General features: G+C 43.6%; 1 protein-coding gene across 2 annotated transcripts in view; it reads left to right on the forward strand.

Annotated features, from left to right (window-relative positions):
- mpp7a (MAGUK p55 scaffold protein 7a) overlaps positions 1-26,734 on the forward strand; it is a 127,181-nt gene that overhangs the window by 18,805 nt on the left and 81,642 nt on the right. For both annotated transcript variants that reach the window (XM_053639309.1, XM_053639310.1), the window contains exons 2-3: positions 7,375-7,533; positions 21,603-21,721. In XM_053639309.1, coding sequence (XP_053495284.1) covers positions 7,497-7,533; positions 21,603-21,721 — 156 coding nt within the window. In that variant the 5' untranslated portion in view covers positions 7,375-7,496. The remainder of the gene's footprint in view (positions 1-7,374; positions 7,534-21,602; positions 21,722-26,734) is intronic.

Consider the following 26,734-nt stretch of genomic DNA (forward strand, 5'->3'; position numbering starts at 1 on the left):
ATGTAATTCATGAAGTAGATGAGCTGGTGCATGAGACGGGCGTCTCTGTTCTGTCGTAAATGGTGGCCTGGTCATGTTTTTTATTTTATTTTGAATATTTATTAAGTGTAGGCTGATCGTACTTTTTTTTTTTTTTTTTTTTATGATGTTTCACTGCCACTTTCATCTTTTTGTATTCTCATGAATACGGTGTATTAGGTGCTCGTTATCCTGGTCTGAGCCTCGTCTCATTACGTATTCATCAAAACCTTGTGCCACACACACACACACACACACACACACACACACTCGCGTTCATCCCGAGGAGGAATCGGATTACACGGCAAGGTCAAGCTCTTCCTGAGAGAGAGAGAGAGAGAGAGAGAGAGAGGAAGGAGTTAAACCGGACTCTTAAGATTATTACTCATCGCAGTGTACGAGATCACAATGAAATCTCTAACACTGTGTGATTAACGTGTGTTTTTATATGATCCACGTCAGATTATACGATGAAGATTCGCTAACGTTCTGTGAAGTTTACGTCCTCGATCGGTCTGAACCGGTCTACGAAAACCTTATAACGTCACGTTATACGTTCGAAGAAAGAAATGACCACAAGCGAAAAATTCATTCTTTCTTTCACGTAGGCGGTTTTTGCCCTCGTTGCTCGTCACCTTCTTGTTTGATTGGTTTCCCCAGCCCTAAGAGTTCTTGCTGCTCCAAACACGCCTGATTCAGCCAATCAGGTAATAAACAGCCCTTCTTGTGTTGTTCTAGTGATTGGGCTACAAGAGTTAAATGTTCTCCACGATTGAGAACCTGTCCCATGCACCACCAGCGTCTCCTTAAGATGAATAACTAACTAGTTTAACCACATTCAGCAACCGTAGCAGCAACCGGATGCTCCTTATGATGGGATAAAAGCCTTTTGCAATACCACGGAGAGCTTTCAGCCCAGTTCATTTTGCAGTAATGTTTCGTTCATGGACGTTGCGATTGAGTTCAAGTCAGGACTTTGACTCCGAAACGTCGTTTTTTCTTTCTCTTTTCGGAAGTTCAGACAGGGACTTGTTTCTACGGAGCGGATTTTATGGTCCATACTGTTACACTACCACCACCACCACCACGCTTCACTCTTGGTATAACGTCCTTATTGTGAGCAGGACAGTACACGCGGAGGACGGTGAACACGCAGGACATCAAAGACAGGCTGATGAATGCACAGGATAATAAATTCGCAGGTTGGAAAACACTTGGGCCGATAAATACGCGGGAGACGAGATGATTACTACAAGGGAGGATTTAATACCGATAACACAGCAGCATACGACTAGAAACCGCCATCATGTCTAAACTGTAGACGTTACGTGGTGATGTTTCAGTAGAAAAGCAGTAACCGTGATGCACTGGAGAAACTGTCCAGGAAGCAACAGGATCGGTAGTAAAGCGAGTCCGAGTGCAAATACAAGTGAACGTACAGTAGTTCTGCCATAATGATCCGAGCTTATTTCCATGTCGGAGTTAAACTGCGAGGTTAAATGCGACACTTTTGTCACGCGGGTGATCTGTCGAAGGGCAGTTCTAGGAGCACCGCTGCGTCTGTGTAAAGAGTATGAACCAGTCTGGTTGCTAAAATACCGACGTTGTTAATAAATAATGCCTTTTCTTCCGCTACGTAAGCGAACAATGAGCTCGTTCATGCTCAGAGTTTACTGTAACCTTTCTCACAAGCCTCTGCAGAAAAGGGTTCACTGCTCAGGCTTCTGAATGCATGCCAAATTCAAATAAGGATGAATAGTAAAGCATGTAACCGCCCCTCCTCCTCGTCCTCGTCCTCCTCCTCCTCGCTCCTCCCTCATCCCTCCGGCGTCTCTGTCTCTCGGACACGATTTACAGTAGGGCCTCTCGTCCTCTTGCTTTTCAGTCCGAGTTCCCGTATCGTTTCACCGAGTCATTTATATCGTGTGACATTTCAGCCCTCGTGTTAGTTGTAGGATGAATTGAACGCGTCGGTTTTCGGCTCCTGGGCTCGTTTTACGTGCGGCTTCAGTCTGACGCGTTCAAGGAAGTGTCGCGCGAGGTCACGTCGGTGCCGTGACCCGGGCGCACGAGGCGGATGTCGAGGTTTGATCACACAAGCGACGCTGCTTTGACTGTTAAAGTGCGGAACCCACACCATCAATGAAATTTCCATGATCTGTCCGCGAGATTCCGACCCGGTTTCGTTTTAACCGCGGTTGCTGCCGAATTCTGGATTCTGATTGGTCAGAGAGCTAAAAATACGCCGGTGAGGGAACAGCTTTTTGTCCTGGGGTCGCTGCTGTGGAAACGATTATGGGTATAACTCTGGGTGGAAATAGACCGGCGTGCTCTGATGGCAGTAGGTGTTCTATGTCGTGATTTGTGCGTGTTTAAAACGAATACCCTTTGTTGCTTCAGGCGGGAATGTCATTCCAGAACGTCACGAGGAAGTCCGTGGCTGCACTCACAACCAGGCGAAACTTCATTCGTGGCTTCACAGTGTTCCTCTGAGCGACTGTACAGTCACACCTGTCTTGCTTTCTTACTAGGGCTAGGGTGGTAGCTCTAATACACTATTAGAGCTCAGATAGTGCTGCTACTACTACTAGCGTAATGCTAATACTAGTAATAATAATAATAATAATCGTCATCATCATCATGATCATTTTTTTTTAATCCTTAACTTACTGACCTTCCACATCTGACTTTTTATCCTTTAACGTTGTATGTCCGCAAAACGAGTTAGTTCCTCCTGTTTTCACCTACGTTCTAGCATTCCCTCACCGGCCTCTCTTTATTTTCTACTGAAGTTATACAAGATAAAGATAAAACACAGCCTGTCATCTTTTCTTGTATAAATGTTCCCGCAAAAGATTTACCGGATAAATTCTTTTGTATCCAGTTCTTTATGAATGAGGATCTGAGAAATGTCTTTCAATTGAGCGTACACACACACACACACACACACACACACACACACACAGATGGTAATCCTCAGCGGAGCACGCACCTCGTTTTGTACTCGAAAGACGATTGTCCTACATGCGACTTTAATGCAGCACAATAGGAAATTTTGTCCTGAACACACCCTCTGTTTTACCTGAGACCAGCACACACCTGGCATGCTGGTCTCTCTCTCTCTCTCTCTCTCTCTCTCTCTCACTCTCTCTCTCTCACACACACACACACTCGCTGTACATGTGGGTTTTCAAATTGGGACATTTGCATAGTGTGGTGTTTTAACCCTTTTGATTTGTACTACCTATTAGAAAACCACACACACACTCACACACACACCTACCTACACACGGAAGAACAGTGTAAATAAGATCCCAGATAGTACAACAGAATAGAAATCAATGCATTATAAAAAGCCGTGTGTAAATATTGACAGCTGTAGTGATGTGAAAGTGTTCTCCACGGACACTCTCCGTACTCCTGGCAGCAGGATCGTGAAATTCCTGGACTCCGAACCCGTGCTGGATTCCAGCAGGAATGTTTCCTGCATGATGTTGTCTGTGGGGAAAACCAGCCCAGTTTAGTAACCGCCTTCACTCTAATCTGCAGCAATGGCTCCACCTAGTGGTGTAAATATGCACACACACTCAGCCTGCACTGCAGAACCGGCCAGAGGAAACGACTAAATGAAATAAATAATCACGGCTCACGTGTTTTTATCAGGCACGAGAACTTATCTGACTTAAGTTAGGGGAAGTCCGATTGTGTGGCATTTTAATGGCTCAGATAATGAGTTTAAACCTGGTCTGAACCTTCTTCATTCAAATTTCTCCTAAACGTCTCGAAATCAGTTAACACACGGTGAACAAGATATTCCAGAGGTATTCAATTCCAGTTTATTTCATACGGTTCCTTCCTTATAAAGGCTTGGATTAGCGACGGTCAGGATTAAGCGGCATTAATGATTACTTCATAGTTCCTGTTCCTCCACAGTCCTGGGTTTGATCCCGGTGTCGAGTGAGTGCGTGGAGTCCTTCCCGCGTCCGCACCAGTAGGACGCGATGAATCGTCCCTACGATAAAGCGGTCCCTGAGCACGAGCTGCTTCATTTTTAACAGCTCTATAATCAACGGAGCGTCTCATAAACTGACTAAATGCGTTTTTAAACTTTAATGTAAGCTGGGTTTAAGCCCAGTTGCGTTGGCGCAGGTGTAATCGCACGTCGTGAAGGAAAATCTTGGGTTGGGAGTTGAGATCGGCGATCTCCGAGACCTCGCTGGCGACCGATTTAGCGCCGCCGCGACCCAAGATGGCCGACGACAAAGTCCCGGATAGCGTGAGGAAGTTAAAACCTCGGCGTATGAGCGCCGCTACGGTGCTTGCCTAAAATCCAGCGATAGGAGATAGACACACTGTAGGATTTTTACACCAAAACGAACGGGTCCACGGGAGCGCGACGATGAAACCTATACACATAACCTGAATTAAGAACCAGGGCGAAAAGGGACGTGGTGTGGAAAGAATTCGACGATGATTTACAGCTTCCAGGTGGTGTAGCTAGCTAATTATCACACAAACACTCATGACCATCGAGTTTACTCGCCGTTATGACTGTGAAACTATTCCACGCTTTCCAGTGCTGCTGCACATCTTCCTCGTATAATCTGACAGAGAACACACACACACACACACGATCACCCAGACTGTTGCAGAATTCAGCCCAGAGTTTTATCGAGATCACGTTGGGATTATTGGGATCAGCGTGACGGGTAATAATCTTAAAAGGCCGATGTAATCACGCAGCGTGAAACCGGCTTTAGCGGATTTGAAACGAACGTAAAAAAGAGCCGATCTGAATTCAACTCCTCGTTATAAGTCTTACTCAAAGCAACGCGTTTTTAAACCTGAACGGTTTCAGGCGAGCTGTTTCTGTAGCTGATCGGAGTAAACGGGTTAACGTTTAAGGCGTGACGTACACAGACGTGTTTAAACGTACACTGCTGTGGGTTTAAAGCCCACGGACCGCACTTTCCTCACCAAATCACCAGATCTCTGATCGCTCCGCATCAGGCAGCGGATTCCCAAACACACGCACACACACACACACACGCACACACACACACACACGGGGTCTGATTTTACTAAACTTCAATCATCAGCACACTTGTAGAGAGGGCTGTGTTTATTTATTTGTTTATTTGTTTTGTTTGTTTTTAATTCATTCATTTTTCATTCATTAATTGTATTTTATTATTGCAAAAAAATTTTTTTTCAAATATTTATTTATCTAGCTATCTATCTTCTTGATTTTGTCAGCACATGTGTAGAGATGGTTGTTTTGTTTATTTGCTTTTCTTTGTTTATATATTCATCCATTTTTGTTATATTTATTTATTTAATTGATTGGTGTATATATTCATCCCATATTATTATTATTATTATTATTATTATTATTATTATTATAATATACGTATATTTATTTGCTTGTTTTGCTTAATTAATTCACTAATTTATGAATTGTTTATCTATCTCCCTATCCTTTCATCTTCTTGACTTGGTCAGCATGTTTGAGATGGTTTTATTTATTTGTTTGTGTATTCCTCCATTTTAATTCATTTATTTGTTTATTTTTACGATTCACGTCTATAAAAATGAAACTCTGTGAAACGAGGTGTGGGGGGTGGGTGGGGGGGGGGCGGGGCAGGGCGGGGGATCTGTAAAAATGTTTAACGTTTCACATTTTTTCGATTTAAAACTTCAGCGTCTAATCAAACTGCCGTCTGTGTCTAAGCTTTTACGGAGAAAATAAATAAATAATCGGCCCGCTTTTTGAACGGACCGCGGGACGCGAACCAAACACGCTGTGATGAAGATGTCAGATCTTCAGATCTTGTACGTGTGCATGTAGTTATATTTCGGCTGATGCGTTATGTTCAAATCAATCGGTTTATTAACCAGTCAATTCATTTTGCACTCTCTTGTTTTGAATTGCAATTTTCCCGAAACGCATTTCTGACCAATGACGATTACAATATTTAGATCCTGGTAAGATATTAAAATTGTATTTCCTCACAGATGAACGTATTCGTTGATGGGTAATTGTTTAAAATAATAAGTATTGCATTCTGAATGTTTTAATGAATTCTAAAAAGAAATAAACGCACGTTTTTAGACTTGTTTTGTAGAGTAAATTTGTACAATTTTAAGGTTGAGCGCAACATTTTAATCTCCTATCGGCTGCTGTTAAAATAACGTTAGATGAAGATATGTGAGAAAAGTGTATTGTGGTCCAGGTAATCATGATCTGGATATGCTACAGCGTACAGGAGTGCTGCTAATGTCTGGCGGTGTGTTTTATTGTGGTGGAAGACTTTGTGAGTGTTTGAGGGGACCAATAGGGGGCAGCAGAGTGCTGTAGGACAAATGTGTTTTATTGTAGTCAGGTGTTTTCTTTTCTCTTCTTTTTTTTTTTTTTTTCCCTCTTCTTTTTTTCTTCTTTCTATTTTTCTCCACATGGCTGTTAGATACAGAAAGGCTGATGGTCGACTACATGTGGCCCCTTCATTTTTTTTTTTTTTTTTTTTTCATTGGTTCAATCAGGTCACCGGTTATAGGTCTTCAGGGCGATATAAAGCGATCAGGTGCTCTCCATGCCGCAGCTCAGGCCCTGGCACTCTCTCCGTGGCCCTGGATGGAAAAAAATTGGAATTTAATTTGGGAATGTTTTTTGGGCCAACGACTCTTATTCTTCTCTGTCCTGCTCCTAAATCCAAGATCTCTTGCATCATCTTTCCGCACATGTCTGAGGTCCGCTCGCTCGCTACAACTTCCAGAGCTCCGATATTTACCGTACATGCATAGTTTTCTTTTTATTAATGATGTGCTTGGGGCGAGAATTTAAAAACCCATTTCAAAATGTTTTGAAATACATCTTCGATAATCACAAGTTTTGATTGGTTAAAATTTTTTCCTGGAGTACGACTGCTGCCGCCGCCTTTGTAAAATATAATACTCTGAAAATAATGAAAAAGGCTTTTCCTTAAAAGTAAATGGAAAGATCTAACTAACGCTACTCGGGTTCGGATGTTGCGTCTGAAAGTTGCTTAGAGCGTATAAAATAAGGTGGCCGATGAGGGCAGAGTGTTCCGTATGGAGTAAAATGCTCTGTGCCATGCTGTTATAGGAAATTAATAAACACCAGGAGTTACTGTTACCACCCTGAAGTGTTTATTTTCTTATAACGGCGCCTCCTGAAGTCTTTTATTCCTCTTATACCATAGCAATTTACCAAGGGGTTACTAAGGGGATGCAAACTTTCGCACTCGGCTGTATTTCTGTATGGAGGTGTTTGGTAAAAGAATGACTCGTTTTCTCTGTGCAGTTTGCTGATGTGTGTGTGATGTCTGTGTGTCTCAGGTTAGTCCATGGCATAACCCCGGGTCTTCAACTTCCTCCTGGGGGAAGTGGCTGTCCAGTCCCTTGTCTGATTAGTGCGACGCCCCACAGGAAGTGGCCGCTACGCCGTGCTAACCGTAACCATGCCGGCCCTTGCTACGGGACCGGGCCCTGACACAGGTACTGTAACCGAAATTTAACTCCCAGTTCGACGGAGGTGACGCCAGATCATCAAGAAAGGCTTCAATAAAAACAAAAACCCGAAGGTGTCGGTTAAGTTAATCCTGCAGCGCGTCTTCCTGAATATGAAAATGCGCACGTCCTGTGAGATACTTTTGAAAGAGAATGTCTCAGAATTGATTTGTTGTACTCCTAGCTTGGGGTGGAGCTAATTTCAGGGCTGTAAAAATGCCAATGGACGCTTTAAATAAAAAAAAAAATAAATAAAGTAGCAGATCAAATTGAAAGGAAAGATTGTGAATCACTGTTGTTCTAAAGTCCTTTCGAAAAGGTATGATTGTTGCAGGGTTAAAAACACTTTTAAACTTTTACAGATTGCACCTTTAATTGTTGAAAGTGAGACGAAGGAACAGGAGGACAGTATATAGGCTGCGTTTGACTGAATCTTGTAACTCGTACACCAGAAAGAAACCGTTCCCTCGGCTTGGAATTCCTACTCGGGGACCTCACCAGGTGACGTCAGATCAACATGGCTGCTTACGTTATCAGATCTAAAACAAAGCAGGACTTCACTTTTAAATGAGTTTTAATGTATATGCTTATAATTCGCTTTAGAGCACTTAACATGTAGACCCCTTAAGTTTGTTAGATTGTTGTTAGCTATGGACGAACGTAGAAGCGGCCATGTGCCTCCACCTTCTGTAGTTTGAACGCTATATAATAATTTAAAAAAAAAAAGACATAATATAGAGTTTCGACTTCCGAGGTGAATCGAATGCGGCGGTAGACGGAAACGTATGCACTCGCGTTCGCGTTTATCTCCTAATAATATAAAGAGCGAGCTTGCATGTGTGTGTATGTATGAGTGCGTGTGTGTTTTTGAGATCAGACCTCGTAGCCACTGCGATGACGTACCGGTTGTGGGAATTCATATAGACAAAGTGAAAATACAGACCGTCATTTGCTATTACGGTCATTTCAGCCAATTATTGGCCTGCGTCCTCTTTCCAAATAAAACATGTATGATCAGTACGACCGTGTCTCTGTCACTCGGACCGAATCCGCTTTTTTCATTATGTAAAAACCAGGCCTGTGGATGCTCCGTGGATTCATTTTGCAGAATAAAAAAAAGCATACTGTCTGAAAATGTAATTCTCCGACTGCAGAATTACAGATCGTGATCGTGTAGCAATCGTGTGCGTTATTATTATTATTATTATTATTATTATTATTATTATTTGTGGAAACGTCTAGAACATGTGTATATGGAGTGGACACTTAAAGAAGTCTCCAGGCTCGAGCAGGCTTCTTTTAAATACATGCAACTGTATGCACATTTTTAATAATAACGTTTATCCACGTTTTAAAACAACATAAATTGACCAAAGAGCTGTACATGGTTATGAACGTACTGTATAAAACACAACAATTTAGAAAAATAAATAAACAAAAAGACGATCAAGACTTGTGGGCGCACGGTGGTTTAGTGGTTTGCACGTTCGCTTCACACCTCCAGGGTCGGGGGTTCGATTCCCACCGTGGCCCTGTGTGTGCGGAGTTTGCATGTTCTCCCCGTGCTGCGGGGGTTTCCTCCGGGTACTCCGGTTTCCTCCCCCAGTCCAAAGACCTGCATGGTAGGCTGATTGGCGTGTCTAAAGTGTCCGTAGTGTATGAATGGGTGTGTGAGTGTGTATGGATTGCGATGGATTGGCACCCTGTCCAGGGTGTACCCCACTTTGTGCCCGATGCTTCCTGGGATAGGCTCCTGGCTCCTGAAAAGGATTCAGCGGTATAGAAGATGGATGGATGGACAATCAAGACTTTTAAATATATGTGACTCTGTACAGTTTCCGTACTACTACTATTAATAATAATAATAATAATAATAATAATAATTGAAGGTGCAAGCAGTATTTCGGGGGCCAAGCACCCAGACTGGATGAGCCACACATTCACAGACGTGCTGCAAGTTTTGCCTAGGCGGTCACAGGAATACAGAGCCGTTACAGGAACTATTTGGAGTATCAGAATTCTTTGGATCATTTTTGTGAGGCTTATGGTGAAGATGGTGTGTGCCAAATTTGGTGGTGATTGGACCCAGGGAATCCAAGGCTTTAAAATGTTGTACATACGATTCAAAAGTTATGACCATAGAAGTACTTCCAAATTTGACTCGATGGTGGCGCTAGAACTTTGCCCGCACTTGACCCAAATTTGGTCCGAATGTTCCTTAGACACTCCCTAATCAACTTTTTTTTGCCAGACAGTTCTATCAGCTGCCATGGACACCCTAGCCAGAAGAATAAGAATCTTATTATTAGGTAGTAGGTAGATTCTTATTATTATATAAGAATCTACCTCCACACCTTTTGGTGCTTGGCCCCCTAATAATAACAACAGTGACAGATTATTTTATGTGTTTAATGCACAGTTTAGCTGAGCATTTAAGTAGCATAAAGAGTTACACATACAAATAAAGTAAATTAAGAGGTACTCTTGCCTTGCATAAGTATTCACCCCTCTGTGTGTGATTTTTAAAGTGTGACCTGATCTCAATATAAATTCACCTCTACCCGCAAGAACCCTGAGTTTGTTAGAGAACATACCAAGAAGTGATCAAAACAAGTCCAGGACAAAGTTCTGAAAACATAGGTCATGTTTTAGTTGCAGAAACAGTCAAGACTCTACCTAGAGGAGGACATCCAACAGAAGTCGGTGAGAGAGTAAAGAGGGATCAATCAGAGACGCAACCAAGAGGCCAAAGGGTAAAACTTGGCACGGTGCTACCACCACCACGCTTCACAGTTTTCAGATTGATGAGCAGTGCTGGGTTTGTGGCAAATGTAGCACTTTATGCCAAGACCAAAACATACAGTTTCATCTGGTCTCATCAACCAGAAAACCTTTTACAAAGGTTTGCTCCATCATGCCTTTTGGAAAACTGCGAACTGGGTTTCTTATGACTCATAAATCCCAGCGTTGTCGAGTGTCCAGGCTGTGGATGTCCTGCGAGCAGTTTCTCCCATCTGAGCTGTGGATCTCTCCAGCTCCTTCAGAGTTACCCTTGGCCTTGACGCTAAAAAAGTCCTTACATTCTTGAACTTTAGCTCCGCAAGTCATCATGGGACTCTGCATTTGTGTGTGTGTGTGTGTGTGTGTGTGTGTGTGTGTGTGTGTGTGTGTGTGTGTGTGTGTTTTGAAGCCCTCAGCTGGATGTTTGGATGTAGTAATCGTCTCCAGGATCCACAGTATGTTCCCATCTTTCTTCTTCTGGGCTCCATCCCACTCCCTCTCTTCCTCAGCTCCTCCTGAAAGTACAGTTTAATAAGTGATTGTGATCCATTAGAAAATAATACCTAGTAGGGATATTAAAGCCTGACGGATGAGTGTAGGTTGCCGGGAGACGTGTGGTGCGGTTGACTCGCGTTCGCCGCACTCCTCTCTCGTTTTCTCCACACACTCTTTAATGAACAGTCTGGAAGCTCAGCAAACCACCAACCAGCCTGATAGATTGGAGTCTGTAGCATACCATGCATACTCTGTGTGTGTGTGTGTGTGTGTGTGTGTGTGTGTGTGTGTGTGTGTTGTAGAGAGATCATATAAGTGCTTGAACTCTTAAAGTACCCATAAATGTGTCAGCTCAGTCGTCAAGATTTTACTGAAATGTTCTAGGAATATCTCATTTAAGAAAATAAAAAGTACATGGATTTATGAATATTCATGAATATGCAAATTTGGAGAAGCCCGTACACATCCTTCAGCCATCCCAACTAGCGTCATAGCTATCTTAGCTAGCCAGCTTACTAGCTGCTTGTCAACCTGCCCATGTTGTGAGTCGGATTTCACCATCCGAGTCAATCTCTATCCGAGTCGTTTCCTCCATGATTTACTGAGAACTTATTTAGACGTGACCTCACAAACTGGGCTTGTATGTAGCTCCGCCCCAAATCAGTTTGCTGCTGAGTGTTAGCTAGCTACTTAGCTTAGTCAGCTAAGTTGCATTCTGAGTGGGATTTCAGTATCCAAGTCTCGATTTGCATTCATTGTTCTCCACGATTTATTTATCTGCAGCCAAACGTGTTACCATAACAACCGCGATTTATCGATTCAGTTCGTTAATATTAGCTAGGTCAACTAGCTATTTAGCATAGCATGCAGTTTCTGCAGTCTGGTCGCCAATCGTGTCAACCTCTTATCTGGAAGATCTGAGAGCTTATTCAGATGTTACATCACAATCTGAACTTGTATGTAGCTCCGCCCCCCGAATCACTGTTATACTTGAGTGTTGTAAACGTGAATTTAGCATCGTGCTAACAGTTGGTGAAGTCGACACACGTATAATCTGTGTAACTGAATGGAGTTCATCATTCAGATATCACGCTGTAACCAAAAAGCTACTGAAAATGACTTTTCTAAACCTTTAACGTCATAACAAATCGAAGGGTTATGAATATGCATGATATGCAAATGAGTAAAGATCTCTACATTATGTCATGCATGACTCCACCCTCTTTCCCACCCCCTTGACTTGGATAAAATGGTACCTGAAGATTAATGTATGAGTTATGGATTGTAGCGTGATCTTTGGAAAAGGGGCTGAGCCGTGTTATGCCTGGGGGCGGGGCTGATGTAAAGAGAGTGATTTGAAGAAACTAGCCGTGTGTTGAAGGGCAATATAGAGAATTTCAGTTTTTTCTAAGCTGTCTATTCTTATAGGGTTCATAATTTATAATCATGATATTAAAGACTTTACCAACAGTATACACACACACACACACACACACACACACACACACAGAGTGGGTTAAAGCTACTGTCTACAGGAAATTGGGATTTAATTGTCAAAACCTAGCATAACGTTGATCAAGGAGAGCTGCCATCACATTATTTTCTTTTCCTTCTCCTTCCCTCTCTTATTTAAGCACTTCATCTTGTCTTCTTTCTCTCCTCTGCGTCCAGCAGCTCATCTTCGTCTCTCGTCATCTTGTCTGAGATGCTGGTGTTTAAGTTGGAGTTTTGCTTTCTGATGGTTTTTAATAGCACTCGTTTTTTTTTTTTTTTTTTTTTTTTGGCTCACACCATCGGGAAAGGAAAAGTGTGTGTATGTGTGTGTGACCGAGCAGTGCTCGGACGTCGCTGATGTATTTCCTGTCAGCCCTAAAGCAGTTTGTGTTTCCTGCCAATGGTTTGGAACTGATGCGGTTTGGAATCGAAGTTGCACCGATGTTCCTGACATTCCTGTGATTTTGTTTTCTAACGCAGTGCAAAAAACATTCTAGCGAGGCTACGTCCACATTAATCCGGACAGAGCTGGAAACTGCGTTTTTGTTTGAAAACACTCTCCCTCTACACCGGCGTTTTCAAACATTTTTCGGAACGTCTGAAAACGCTCACCTCCTTATACTGCGCATGCGTAAAATGTCGAGTTAAAGCACTTTTTTTTAAGTGGACAGACGAAGAGGTCCACAGAGACGTCCACCGTCTTGCTTGTTTTGAGTTGAACGGGTCACATGACTGCGTCTCATCGTTTTTGAATATCTCCGTTTTCTCAGTCCACACTACAAAGCAAAGACGGCGTCCTGAAGTTTATCCACTTGGGAGAGCGTTTTTCGAAAAGCTCCGTTTTCATCCCACGAAAACGCCGTCTCCGTGTGATGGAAGGCCAAGACGTAGAGAAAAAGATGCGTTTTCAGATTTATCCGGATTAATATGGACGTAGCCTAAGTAGGTTAATCTGAGAGTGAGTTGAGGGAAGGGGGCGGAGTCAGGGTGGCAGGATGATGTGTGGCTCTTTCAATTTGCATACCCATGTATAGTCATTTCACAAGTGAGCAAGGACGTTGTCTTGGTAATGATGTCTTGGATTCACACTTCAGTTTCATTAGCTTTTCAGTCTGGAATCCGAGTCGAGTCATGAGTCCAGTGTGGCTTTCTCACTATGACTCCATTCGCGTGAGTGAAATTGATTCATTTGGTTTGTTTGCTATTTCGTGTAGCTTGGTTTCACGCTGCACATAATTGAGTGTAATGTAGTAAGGAGCTGGCTGAATATGTTTACTCATTGGTATTATATAATAAGAAGAATAAAAGACTTTAGAAAGTGCTGTTAAAGGAAAATAATAAACTTTGGAGTGGTAACAATAACGCCATTTCTTCACACCACCCCAAAGTTGATGTATAAAACACAGATGAACATGAAGATTCTGAGGGCAGCTCTGAGTATGATCAGCTGCCCTGTGACTGGAGTGTCTCAGACTCCATCTCTGTCCACCTCTGGGATTTTATTAACCGTATTAAAGTTTACAGTGTTATTCTGAGCCTGCTGTCCTGTCCAATCGCAGTAACCGCTCCCACGACGTCGCTAAAGAAGATCAAGGCACTGTGGGGAAAATAATTTTTCATCTTTATTTATATATTTTTTTATTGACTTATTTTTGTAATTATTGCTTTTTTAGTCTTCTTATTATTATTATTTTATTTATTTATTTTATTGTTCTTAAGGGGGAGAAGGAGGGAGATGCAGAGACAGATGGAGGGAGAGAGAGAGGGAGAGCAGGAGTGTGAGGGAGGGAGAGAGCAGGAGCGGGAGTGAATGGAGAGGGGGGAGAAATGGAGGTGGGGAGATGGAGGGGAAAGAGAGATGGAGATGGGGGAGAGGGAGAGAGCAGGAGTGGGAGAGAGATGGAGGGAGAGACGGCAGGAGGGGGAGAGAGTGGGAGAGAGGTGGAGGGGTGGGGAGAGACCAGGAGTGAGAGAGACCAGGAGTGGGAGAGAGATGGAGGGAGAGCGGGAGAGAGGGCAGGATCGGGAGAGATGGAGGGAGAGAGCTGGAGAGAGATGGAGGGGTAGGGGGAGAGGCCAGGAGTGGGAGAGAGATGGAGGGAGAGACGGCAGGAGGGGGAGAGAGTGGGAGAGAGGTGGAGGGGTGGGGAGAGACCAGGAGTGAGAGAGACCAGGAGTGAGAGAGACCAGGAGTGGGAGAGAGATGGAGGGAGAGCGGGAGAGAGGGCAGGATCGGGAGAGATGGAGGGAGAGAGCTGGAGAGAGATGGAGATGGGGGAGAGGGAGAGAGCAGGAGTGGGAAAGAGATGGAGGGAGAGACAGCAGGAGGGGGAGAGAGTGGGAGAGAGGTGGAGGGGTGGGGAGAGAGCAGGAGTGAGAGAGACCAGGAGTGGGAGAGAGCAGGAGTGAGAGAGACCAGGAGTGGGAGAGAGATGGAGGGAGAGCGGGAGAGAGGGCAGGATCAGGAGAGATGGAGGGAGAGAGCTGGAGAGAGATGGAGGGGTAGGGGGAGAGGCCAGGAGTGGGAGAGGCCAGGAGTGGGAGAGAGAGATGGAGGGGATGGAGAGACCAGGAGTGGGAGCTGGAGAGAGATGGAGGGGTAGGGGGAGAGGCCAGGAGTGGGAGAGAGATGGAGGGACCAGGAGTGGGAGAGAGATGGAGGGGATGGAGAGAGATGGAGGGGATGGAGAGAGATGGAGGGAGAGCGGGAGAGAGATGGAGGGAGAGGGAGAGATGGAGAGAGAGATGGAGGGGTGAGAGGAGAGTCCAGGAGTGGGAGAGAGATGGAGGGACCAGGAGTGGGAGAGAGATGGAGGGGATGGACAGACCAGGAGTGGGAGAGAGATGGAGGGGATGGAGAGACCAGGAGTGGGAGAGAGATGGAGGGAGAGCGGGAGAGAGATGGAGAGGGAGGGAGAGATGGAGAGAGAGATGGAGGGGTGAGAGGAGAGACCAGGAGTGGGAGAGAGATGGAGGGACCAGGAGTGGGAGAGAGATGGAGGGGATGGAGAGACCAGGAGTGGGAGAGAGATGGAGGGGATGGAGAGACCAGGAGTGGGAGAGAGATGGAGGGGATGGAGAGACCAGGAGTGGGAGAGAGATGGAGGGGATGGAGAGACCAGGAGTGGGAGAGAGATGGAGGGGATGGAGAGACCAGGAGTGGGAGAGAGATGGAGAGGGAGAGGGAGAGACCAGGAGTGGGAGAGAGATGGAGAGGGAGAGGGAGAGACCAGGAGTGGGAGAGAGAGATGGAGGGGTGAGGGGAGAGACCAGGAGTGGGAGAGAGATGGAGAGGGAGAGACCAGGAGTGGGAGAGAGATGGAGGGGGGGGATGGAGAGAGCAGGAGTGTGATGGAGATGGAGAGATGGAGATGGAGGGAGGGAGGGAGAGATGGAGCGGGGGATGGAGAGAGCAGGAGTGTGAGAGAGATGGAGATGGAGGGAGGGAGAGATGGAGGGGGGAGGGAGGGAGCAGGAGTGGGAGAGAGATGGAGATGGAGGGAGGGAGAGATGGAGATGGAGGGAAGGAGCGAGCGGGGAAAGGGAGCCGTTGGAGAGAGGGATACAACGGGAGCGGCCGGGAAGAGTGAACGGCCAAAGAGAGAGATACGACAGGAGAGGGAATGGTTGGAGAGAGGGATACGATGGGAGTGGCCAGAGAGAGGGATACGACGGGAATGGTTGAAGAGAGAGATACTACGGGAGCGGTCTGAGAGAGGGAACGGCTTAAGAGAGGGATATGATGGAAGAGTGAACAGTCAAAGAGAGGGATGTGACTGGAGCGGCCGGAGAGAGGGATGTGACTGGAGCGAGCGGGGAAAGGGAGCGGTTAGAGAGAGGGATACGATGGGAGCAGCCGGGAGAGGGAATGGTTGGAGAGAGGGATACGATGGGAGCGGTTGGAGAGAGGGATATGACGGGAGCGGGCGGGTAAAGGGAGCGCTTGGAGAGAGGGATACGATGGGAGAGGGCGGGTAAAGGGAGTGGTTGGAGAGAGGGATATGACTGGAGCGGGTGGGGAAAAGGAGCAGTTGGAGAGAGGGATACGACGGGAGCGGGCGGGGAAAGGGAGTGGTTGGAGAGGGATACGATGGGAGCGGGCGGGGAGAGTGAATGGCCAAAGAGAGGGATATGATGGAAGTGGGCGGGGAGAGTGAACAGTTGGAGAGAGGGATACGACAGGAATGGCCAGAGAGAGGGATACGACGGGAATGGCCAGAGAGAGGGATACGACGGGAATGGCCAGAGAGAGGGATACGACGGGAACAGATTCAGTATCTTAGCTGACAGTAACCTAAATTTTTCCATTGCGATGAAAAGAATTCAGAGCATCTGGGATCTGGGGACAGAATGAGGGAATGATTTGAGAAAGAGGAGGAATGTCAGTAGTGGCATGTACTTCAGGAGGAATTTATTGATTTCCAACAGTTTTTCCCTCTCTCTCTCTCTCTCTCTCTCTCTCTCTCTCTCTCTCTCTCTCTCTCAGGAATACACAAGTGTAATATAAGGAGTTGTTGCCACTGGAAAATCTCTCTGTTTCCAGTTACAGCGGAATGAAAATTTCCACTTTATTTGACCAAACTGCAGAGTGGAGGAAAGGCAGAGAGCGAGAGAGAAGGAATTTAATTTATTTGCGTTATATTTTTATGTCTCTCGTTCAGAGGGATAATGATAACCGCCTCCGTCCAAAATACACACGGCTCTAAACAGGTTGCGTGTGCGTCTGTACTCCATTAAGACATTTCCACATCTGAGAATTCCATCTGCGTAAGAGCTGAAATAACGAGGTCCTGATCTAAAAGCAAAATAAAAGGGGTTTTAATCGTTTTCTGGAATGGTGTAGAAAGTGGACTATGTCATGTTTAGGCCCGCCCCATGTTTGATTGACATGGTCCCACAGAATTTCCAGCCAGATAAAAACCGTGAACTCTCTTTACCTCTTAGAAACCCTCAGCACAGACTGGCCCTATCAGAAAGGCTTCCAAGTAGAAACCCTTTAAGCAGTAAATGAACTCTTGGAGTACGAGTGTTATGTCTGACGGGTTCTAGGTGCTAAGAAGAACGTCTGGACTGCACTCTTACCTAGTTTTAATGCAGACGTTCTTGGAAAATGGTGGCTTTAATGGTTAAGTAAAGGAGCTCCAGGGTTCCCGGTTTGATCCTGAACTCAGATTACTGTTTGTGTGGAATTTCACATGTTCTCCTCATGTGGGTTTCCTCTGGGTTCTCTGATTTCCTCCTACTGTCCAAAGACATGCAGGTAGGTGGATAGGTGGTGCTGCATTGCCACTAGTGGTTATTTTTAAAGATTAGCGGTCGAGTGATGAATCGATTTTTACGATTAATCGGCACCAATAACCAATCCACCGATAGTTTTCGTGTCTGTTGCAGGAGCGGCCGAGAAGCGTCTGCCGTCATACGGTGCGAGAGCGGCCTCTAGAGGCAAAATTAAAACCTTCACTGACTAATTTTGTTGTGTTATTTGAAGTGTTTTTTTTTTATTATTATTATTATTATTCATTTTGGACGGCTCTATTTTTATTTATTAGAGTGTTACTTTTTGGTTCCGATTGGATGCATGTCTTTTATTTACTTTAATGTTCATTAATACTTAAAGATATAAATATTAATATCTATTATCTCATTTTAAAAAGTACAGTACATTTTCATGGTACAGTCATTAAAGCTCCCAAAACATGTACCCTTGATGGTACAACCCCAGCTACAGTACATGGAGAAGTACCTTCGATACCTTCGTGTCTGAGAGTGTATGATGAAGTGTAGGTTTAGATTTAGCGTGCGAGGTATGAACCCTCTGTTCGATGTGGTATTTTGTACACGCTAAAAAACGAACATGACGTGAACTTCTGAAGTTTTGCTCAGTACCTAGAACTTGTCATGCGTTTAACTTTCCGATAAACCATCCTGGCACCTGGGGCGCTCTTAGTAAAATGGATTTTTTAAAGAGTTAATTAGATCGTTAAAGGGTTCTTAATGGGTTCTACGTGGAATCCAGTCTAATTCCAGTTTACACTGGATTGGCTGAGTGAGAAAGCTGTGTGTATGTTTTGTTCCGAAAAGTTGACAGGTAATTGTCCAGCCTTGTGCAGCCTCTTGTATAAGCCTTGTTGAAGTGTGTGTGTGTGTGTGTGTGTGTGTGTGTGTGTGTGTGTGTGTTATTAGAAGGTTTAGTCCAAAGCCTGTGGATGTGGGATATTCTGGGCTGTAGCTCTGATGTGGTTCATGAGCTGGAGTTGAGAACAGAGAATTGTGGGGTTGGTGTGCAGGGATAAAACCCCACCACTGATTTAAACCACCAAAAGAGAGAGAGAATGTGTGTGTGTGTGTGTGTATAAGCTGATGTGCATGTGTGCTGCATCCCCGCATAGCTGAGGTTTTTTTGTTGTGTACGTGGTGTAATCAGACATGGTTGCGTTTTAATTCTGTATAGACGAGTGCAAAAGTTTGCACCCCCTCTGGTTTTTAGCTGGAAAACCTAACCTACAAAACATAATTCTATGTTGAGCGAGTTCTCTTTTCCTGTTCAGTGCGACCTAAATATCACAGCAACCGAGTTTGCTTAATCTGCGTGAGCTGAAGCCGAACGGTGAACGAGCAGCCGTAAACTGACGCGCTTTAATAGCGGGTTAATTCATGAACTCACCCAAACTCCTCCTATACACATACGAGATTAATCGGACGTTCACACACAACATAAACACAGTATTACACCTCGCGTCTGCGCAAACTGACCTGAAGTGAACTAGGCACTAGGTAGAACGTTAAGTCACGTCATGAATACGCTGTTACCATAACGACGCGCACAGTGAAGAACTAAAGCGTAAAGAATTCACTCTATTGCATTCCAATGTGCGAATATTATTATGTTATTAAGAATTAAAAGTCCGTCGCTCTTTGAAAGGGTGTACTCGCATGATATGTTATCATTACATCAGTGGCATAAAATGACAATAATATCGTTCATCGCGATTATTTCTGGCACGATATATCGTCCAACACGAGTAGTTATCGTGCATGTGCACAGTGTATTGTAGTGTTTCTTCCTACACAGTTGTTGTACTTGTCTTGGATTAGAAACGTTGGATGATGCTGTTTGGAGCTCGTGTAATTACACCCTGTTGGTATGATGGTGATCTGCTGACCCGTGTTTGTATGATGGTGAACTCTGGGATTCTCTGGTCATCTGGTATGTCCCACAGTAGCAGTGTAATTGAAGTCCACAAAGCTCTGTTATTTTCTCCCGGATGTTGGGAAGCGGAGGCGTGCGAAAGCAAAGCGCTCTGTGTAACAGCACATATTTGACCATGGTGCAGTGTGAACTCACACACACACATACACACACACATACACACACGGTTTATTATAGGATCTGTGAATACTGCAGTCTGCTCCGACGTAGCATGTGTGTACACACACGTTTTTATTTTTAGATTTTAGAACCAGCGCTATAGAGATAAAAACTATTTATTTTATGAACTTGTATATTTATACCTCAGCTTTTGAAGTGGTGGGCGAGCTGGAGAGCAGAGTGGAGAAATGGGTTACCATGACAACGCTACTGTAAACATACCGACACACGGTATCGTATTGGAAATTGGAAAAAGTGGGATCAATGTGTATGAGAGAGAACATCAGACAGTGGTGTAATGAAACCTCAGGGAAAGTATTTTTCCACAGCTCTAGTTCTGAGTTCCTGGAAAAACAGGAAGTACCGAGACAAAAGGAGGAAGTGAGGTGTAGTTTGGAACGGTCAATGGTCTACTCTTGGAGATGAACTCTGACGCCGTACGTGTGTAGCTTTGAAGTGGAGTCCAGATCTTACAAGATTGGCGTTTGCGTTAAAGTATTTTTTTTTTTTTTTTCCAAGCATGAATTTTTCCATCAAAATGGACTTTCTGAATAAACCTAATTTGTGGGCGGGGCTTTATATGTGCGCAGGTCTGTTTTTCTAACATTACACATACATACAGAAAGATTCAGTGTACCATCTCCTGTATGTCATGCACATAAAAGAAATGTCTATCTATATCAAAAAAATAAAAATAAGGAAAGGACTATAATACAATACTAACAATAGCGTATACATATATACACACACACACACGCGTGTATTTATTTATTTGTTTGTTTGTTTGTCTCTTGTGGGTGTCGACTGTCCGTCTACTGCTTTCAGTTCTGATCAAAAAAAGTGTAGTAGCCAAAATGAATAGCCTGCAACTCATGATTTACTGCAGCATACAACTTGCTTTCATTTAAAATGTATTTTAAATATATCATAGTATTCTAACGAAGAGAAATCAGTGTGAAAATTGATCGTTTTATTGACTCATGTGCCTGGCTTTGTATTACGTAGCTTTGTTAGCAGATTATCAGCTCAAGCTAATACGCTCACCAAAGAACCAACGGTCTCTGCTACTTCCTTCCAAGCTTTATTTTTCTTTGCCCTCTTTTGCTTTGTTGCTCTTATGTAGAAAATGGCCACCGGTCTCTTTATAGCGCATATGTAGAAAATGGCCGCATGTCTCTCTGTTGCACATGCGTAGAAAATGGCCGCCTTTCTTTTCTTTTTAAATTTGTTTTTAATTACCTCAGAGATCCTTATGTTGCCATTTAACTTGTATTTAAGGTGTATAGTTTAGTTTGGAGGCCATTGCTCATGAGGAACGGGAGAAGATTCCTCAGGAACACTGCCAGGAGCTGGTGTCTGGCTCTGCATCTTGTTTACAGCAGGTCATAACAGCAAAAGGAGCTCTACTAAGTACTAAAGATGCTCACCATGAAGGGGGTGAATACTTTTGAGACCGGAGGAATCTTAATAAGTTACATTTTCAGTTGAATTTGGTGAAACCACTTGAAGCATTCGTCGTGTCGAACTATTTCAGTTGCTTTTGTTTGATTTGTTCATCGCAAACAGCTGGAAGTCTGTACATTTTGACAATAAACCTGATTTGCACTGGGGGTTCAGTCATTTTGATTGCAGCTGTATATTTTTGACTCATGATGTTATAGGGAGTTTTGAGTCATTTTGTTTGAATGTTTTTGTAATTCATTGTTTTTTTTTTTTAATTACTTGAAATTGTGTTTTTTTTATTTATTTATTTTTTAAAAAAACTTTTAATTTTAATAAACTTTCCATGAGTTAACTTTTCTAACAATCACGACGAAGGGTCTTTTCTTTTCAAAGGAGTGAAATGTGTGTGTGTGTGTGTGTGTGTGTGTGTGTGTGTGTGCACATTTACAGTGTGTTTCCTGTACTTCCTGTGCAGGTCTGTATGAGCTGTTGTCAGCGTTGCCGTCTCAGCTCCAGATGTATGTAAAGAGTGCGGAGGATCGCTCTTTTCTCCATGCCATGTTCAGCGCCCGGAGCCTGCACTCCCTCGTCAAGGTGAGTGTGTACCTGTGTGTACCTTTTGTGTACCGGTCCTTTGTGTGTTTGCAAATGGTAAAATATGGATGGAGCATAATATCCCGAGGTCAGGGCTGTGTAATATGATGGTAATGATGATGATTGATAATTTGATAAATTTGTTTATAATACATTTCTCTGAGACTACATGAATATTTAAAGGCAGAAAAACCCAACATTTGAATATTTAAGATCCCATTTTGTACTTTAATTTTTGTCAGAAGTGCTTGTTTTGCTTGATGTACAAATTGATGATATTATTATTATTATTATTATTATTATTTTTATTATTGGGATTTTTTTTTGCCATATTGCCCCAACCAAGCTGACGTGACAATCCCCTTACCTACCCTTTTAAAAGTTAGGATCAGGGGGTAATTTTAAGCTCCCAGAGTGTTTTGTTCCTCCTATATCACAGCGATTTGTAAACGCTAACAGTTTTTTTTTAATGTCGTATCATACTTTTTACAGATAGGTTTACTGTTGTATAAAGTTAGTTCCTGTTCTCACTGAAGATGTCGGAAAACTCCGACTGTTACAAAGCGCTGACATTGGAGACTCCTTCCATACTTCACCTCATAAACAATTATTTATTTACTTTTTTAAATAATAGGTTTCTGTGGAAAGACCCATGTACAAGTCCCTGTGAATGAGAGCGATGGGTTACTATAGAAACGTTAACGTAGGCTATTAGAACGAGCGCGTTAATATAAACCTGTGATTTGGAGCTGCACAGCTAATATGATTATTTATTATGAAAAATGAATCAACACCTCCTGACCAATCACAATCCAGAATTCAACAGTGGGGGGTGTGTGTGAACAGCATCGATATAGACCTGGTGTGTGCCCAGTAACCCTGCTGAATTACAGCCGTTTTGCAGAGATGGAACACGTGTGTGTGTGTGTGTGTGTGTGTGTGTGTGTGTGTGTGTGTGTGTGTGTGAGACCCCCGGGACAGACAGCACGGCCTCTGGTCACAGGTCGCGGTACAGAGTGTTGTATAGTGTAATTACAGCAGGGTTATGCTCCGGAGATCTTTGGCTATAATCCTTCTCCAAGCTGCCACTCTCTCGTTCTCTCTCTCTCTCACACACACACACACACACACACATACACACATATAGCTGTACAGGAAATCCATCACAATCTGCAATTTCCACCTGGGTTAGGTGTGTCACATGTGTGTGTGCATGTTAGAGAGAGTTCAGTAACTTTCTGCTCTCAGTGGCCCTCACACATTCCTCAGTTATTGTTCAATAAGAGGATCCTACATGCATTTCTATACATGTATACACACACACACACACACACACTCCGTACCTGCATAATCCAGTACAGCTGTTTTATCCTCGCTGTGAGCTCGGCTCGGCTCGTAAACCCGACACGGAAACCTGTACAGCTGTGACATTAGTGCCGTGGTGACTCCTGGGCTCTGTGTAGTTATTACTTCAGGAGCGGTGCGGTACGAGACGATGGAGCAGGGCTCGTATCTGTGAGTGTTCACACCCAGCCGACGTGTCCCTGGGTGCTTTAACTGTGCTTTAACTTTCTCAGACTCGAGACTCTAGAAAATAGTCTGTTTTTATTAATAGAAATTAGGGCGACCGAGAACATTTTTTTTTTTTTTTTGGCACGAAGATGACCTCGTAATCCTTCAGAGTTACGAGGACACAATGCTCGCACCTGACTCGCACAGCCCTCGGTTCTTTTTGGTTTTTTATGAATCCAGACAAGCACTGGTACTTTTTAAAACACTGTGTTTTGGGTTTTTTTTCCCTTTTAACCACAGTTCATTTCCAAAAACGTTTCCTGAATCAAATGCCGGCTCTTGTGTGCCAGGTGACCGACCCATAACCTTCACTTCATTTCCAGCATTTTTGCTTGTTTTTGACATGGACGTGAAACGAGCATGCTTTCTTCCACTGCTCATTATCACTTCCCAAACATGACATGAAAAACGCGAGGTCGACCGATAGCGATAACTAACTAAGGTGGGCGGTACCTACCTGTCGATAACCAATTAATCGACCGATAGTTTATAAAATCGATTCGGAATGAAAACATAACGCTCAAAGTAAAACATCGCTGAACTTTATTACAAAATTAAACAGTACTGACTGTACCATGAAAATATACTGTTTTTTTTTAAAATGAAATTACTATTTATATATTTATGTCAACTATTAATGAATATTAAAAGTAATTAAAAGACGAGCATCCAAACCGAACCAAAAAGAACACTCCAAATAACAAATAAAAACAAGAGATGTCCAAAACGAATCAAAAAACACTTCGAATAACACGACAAAATTAGTCAGCGATGGTTTTTATTTCGCCTCTAGAGGCCGCTCTCGTACCGTATAATGACGGCGGACCCTTCTCAGCCGCTCGTGCGACGGACACGAAAACTATCGGTGTGGCAAAAGCGATCGGTCGGTCGACCTCTACAGATAACAGCGTTGCATTAAAGTCCACCATCTTGGAATTGTGGCGATCGTGTGACGGTTATAGTCGGTGTTTTTTTTTAAAGACTGTTTTACCTGACTTATTGATGAAAGGATTCATAACGCCTGGAAAAATTGCCATTAGTACCGCTGTCTTACAGTAGAACTTTTCTTTCGACCATTTTGTGCTATTGTCCGGTTTGTGGTTTTTTGCACGGCGTTGTACCTGAACGCTAGCAGAAAGAGCGTATCTGTAGAGAAAATAACATTTAGACGAGTTGCACTGAGCATTTTATGTATTTTTTTTTTTTTTCTTTTTTTTTCCAGCAGAGGATCTCAGTTGGTTTTCAAGCAGTACATTAACCCTCACATGGTAGTTTTTAGAGAGAAAAGAGGAACGCCAGGGTTCATTAGCAGGGCTGGGAACGTATCGAGCTTAAAAGCTTATTTCCAGACCTAAAAAAAATATGGACCGTCATAAAGCCTTGAAACACTAAGGCTCTGAATCTGTTTTATTTGTAAATTTTCTTATTAGGAAATTAGGACTAGGAAATTAGGGCTAGGAAGTTAGGGTTAGGAAATTAGGACTAGGAAATTAGGGTTAGGACTAGGAAATTAGGGTTAGGAAATTAGGGCTAGGAGGTTAGGGCTAGGAGGTTAGGGCTAGGAGGTTAGGGCTAGGAGGTTAGGAAATTAGGATTAGGAAATTAGGATTAGGAAATTAGGATTAGGAAATTAGGATTAGGGGGTTAGGGTTAGGGAGTTAGGAAATTAGGGTTAGGACTAGGAAATTAGGGTTAGGAAATTAGGGCTAGGAAGTTAGGGTTAGGAAATTAGGACTAGGAAATTAGGGTTAGGACTAGGAAATTGGGGCTAGGAAGTTAGGGCTAGGAGGTTAGGGCTAGGAGGTTAGGGCTAGGAGGTTAGGGCTAGGAAGTTAGGGCTAGGAGGTTAGGAAATTAGGGTTAGGAAATTAGGGTTAGGGGATTAGGAAATTAGGGTTAGGGAGTTAGGGTTAGGGAGTTAGGAAATTAGGGCTAGGAGGTTAGGGCTAGGAGGTTAGGGCTAGGAAGTTAGGGCTAGTAGGTTAGGAAATTAGGATTAGGAAATTAGGGTTAGGAGGTTAGGGTTAGGGGGTTAGGGTTAGGGGGTTAGGGTTAGGAAGTTAGGAAATTAGGGTTAGGGCTAGGAAATTAGGGCTAGGAGGTTAGGGCTAGGAGGTTAGGGCTAGGAGGTTAGGGCTAGGAGGTTAGGAAATTAGGGTTAGGAAATTAGGGTTAGGAAATTAGGGTTAGGGGGTAGGGTTAGGGGGTTAGGGAGTTAGGGTTAGGGAGTTAGGAAATTAGGGTTAGGACTAGGAAATTAGGGTTAGGACTAGGAAATTAGGGTTAGGAAATTAGGGTTAGGAAGTTAGGGTTAGGAAATTAGGACTAGGAAATTAGGGCTAGGAAGTTAGGACTAGGAGGTTAGGGCTAGGAGGTTAGGAAATTAGGATTAGGAAGTTAGGGTTAGGAAATTAGGGTTAGGAAATTAGGAAATTAGGGTTAGGACTAGGAAATTAGGGTTAGGAAATTAGGGCTAGGAGGTTAGGAAATTAGGGTTAGGAAATTAGGGTTAGGAAATTAGGGTTAAGAAATCAGGGTTAGGGGGTTAGGGAGTTAGGAAATTAGGGAGTTAGGACATTAGGGCTAGGAAGTTAGGACTAGGAGATTAGGGTTAGGAGATTAGGGTTAGGAGATTAGGGTTAGGAGATTAGGGTTAGGAGATTAGGGTTAGGGAGTTAGGGAGTTAGGACATTAGGGCTAGGAAGTTAGGGCTAGGAAGTTAGGATTAGGAAATTAGGACTAGGAAGTTAGGGTTAGGAGATTAGGGCTAGGAAGTTAGGGCTAGGAAGTTAGGGCTAGGAAGTTAGGGCTAGGAAGTTAGGGCTAGGAAATTAGGGTTAGGAAATCAGGGTTAGGGGGTTAGGGAGTTAGGAAATTAGGGAGTTAGGACATTAGGGCTAGGAAGTTAGGGCTAGGAAGTTAGGAAATTAGGATTCGGAAATTAGGGTTAGGAAATTAGGACTAGGAAGTTAGGGTTAGGAAGTTAGGGTTAGGAAGTTAGGGTTAGGAAGTTAGGGTTAGGAAATTAGGGTTAGGAAATTAGGGTTAGGAAATTAGGGTTAGGAAATTAGGGTTAGGAAATCAGGGTTAGGGGGTTAGGGAGTTAGGGTTAGGGAGTTAGGAAATTAGGATTCGGAAATTAGGGTTAGGAAATTAGGGTTAGGAAATTAGGACTAGGAAGTTAGGGTTAGGAAATTAGGACTAGGAAGTTAGGACTAGGAAGTTAGGGTTAGGAGATTAGGGTTAGGAGATTAGGACTAGGAGATTAGGGTTAGGAAATTAGGGCTAGGAAATTAGGGAGTTAGGACATTAGGGCTAGGAAGTTAGGGCTAGGAAGTTAGGAAATTAGGATTAGGAAATTAGGGTTAGGAAATTAGGACTAGGAAATTAGGGAGTTAGGACATTAGGGCTAGGAAGTTAGGGCTAGGAAGTTAGGAAATT

This window comes from Ictalurus furcatus, chromosome 13 (assembly GCF_023375685.1).
Source record: "Ictalurus furcatus strain D&B chromosome 13, Billie_1.0, whole genome shotgun sequence".
In the NCBI taxonomy this organism is placed as follows: domain Eukaryota; kingdom Metazoa; phylum Chordata; class Actinopteri; order Siluriformes; family Ictaluridae; genus Ictalurus; species Ictalurus furcatus.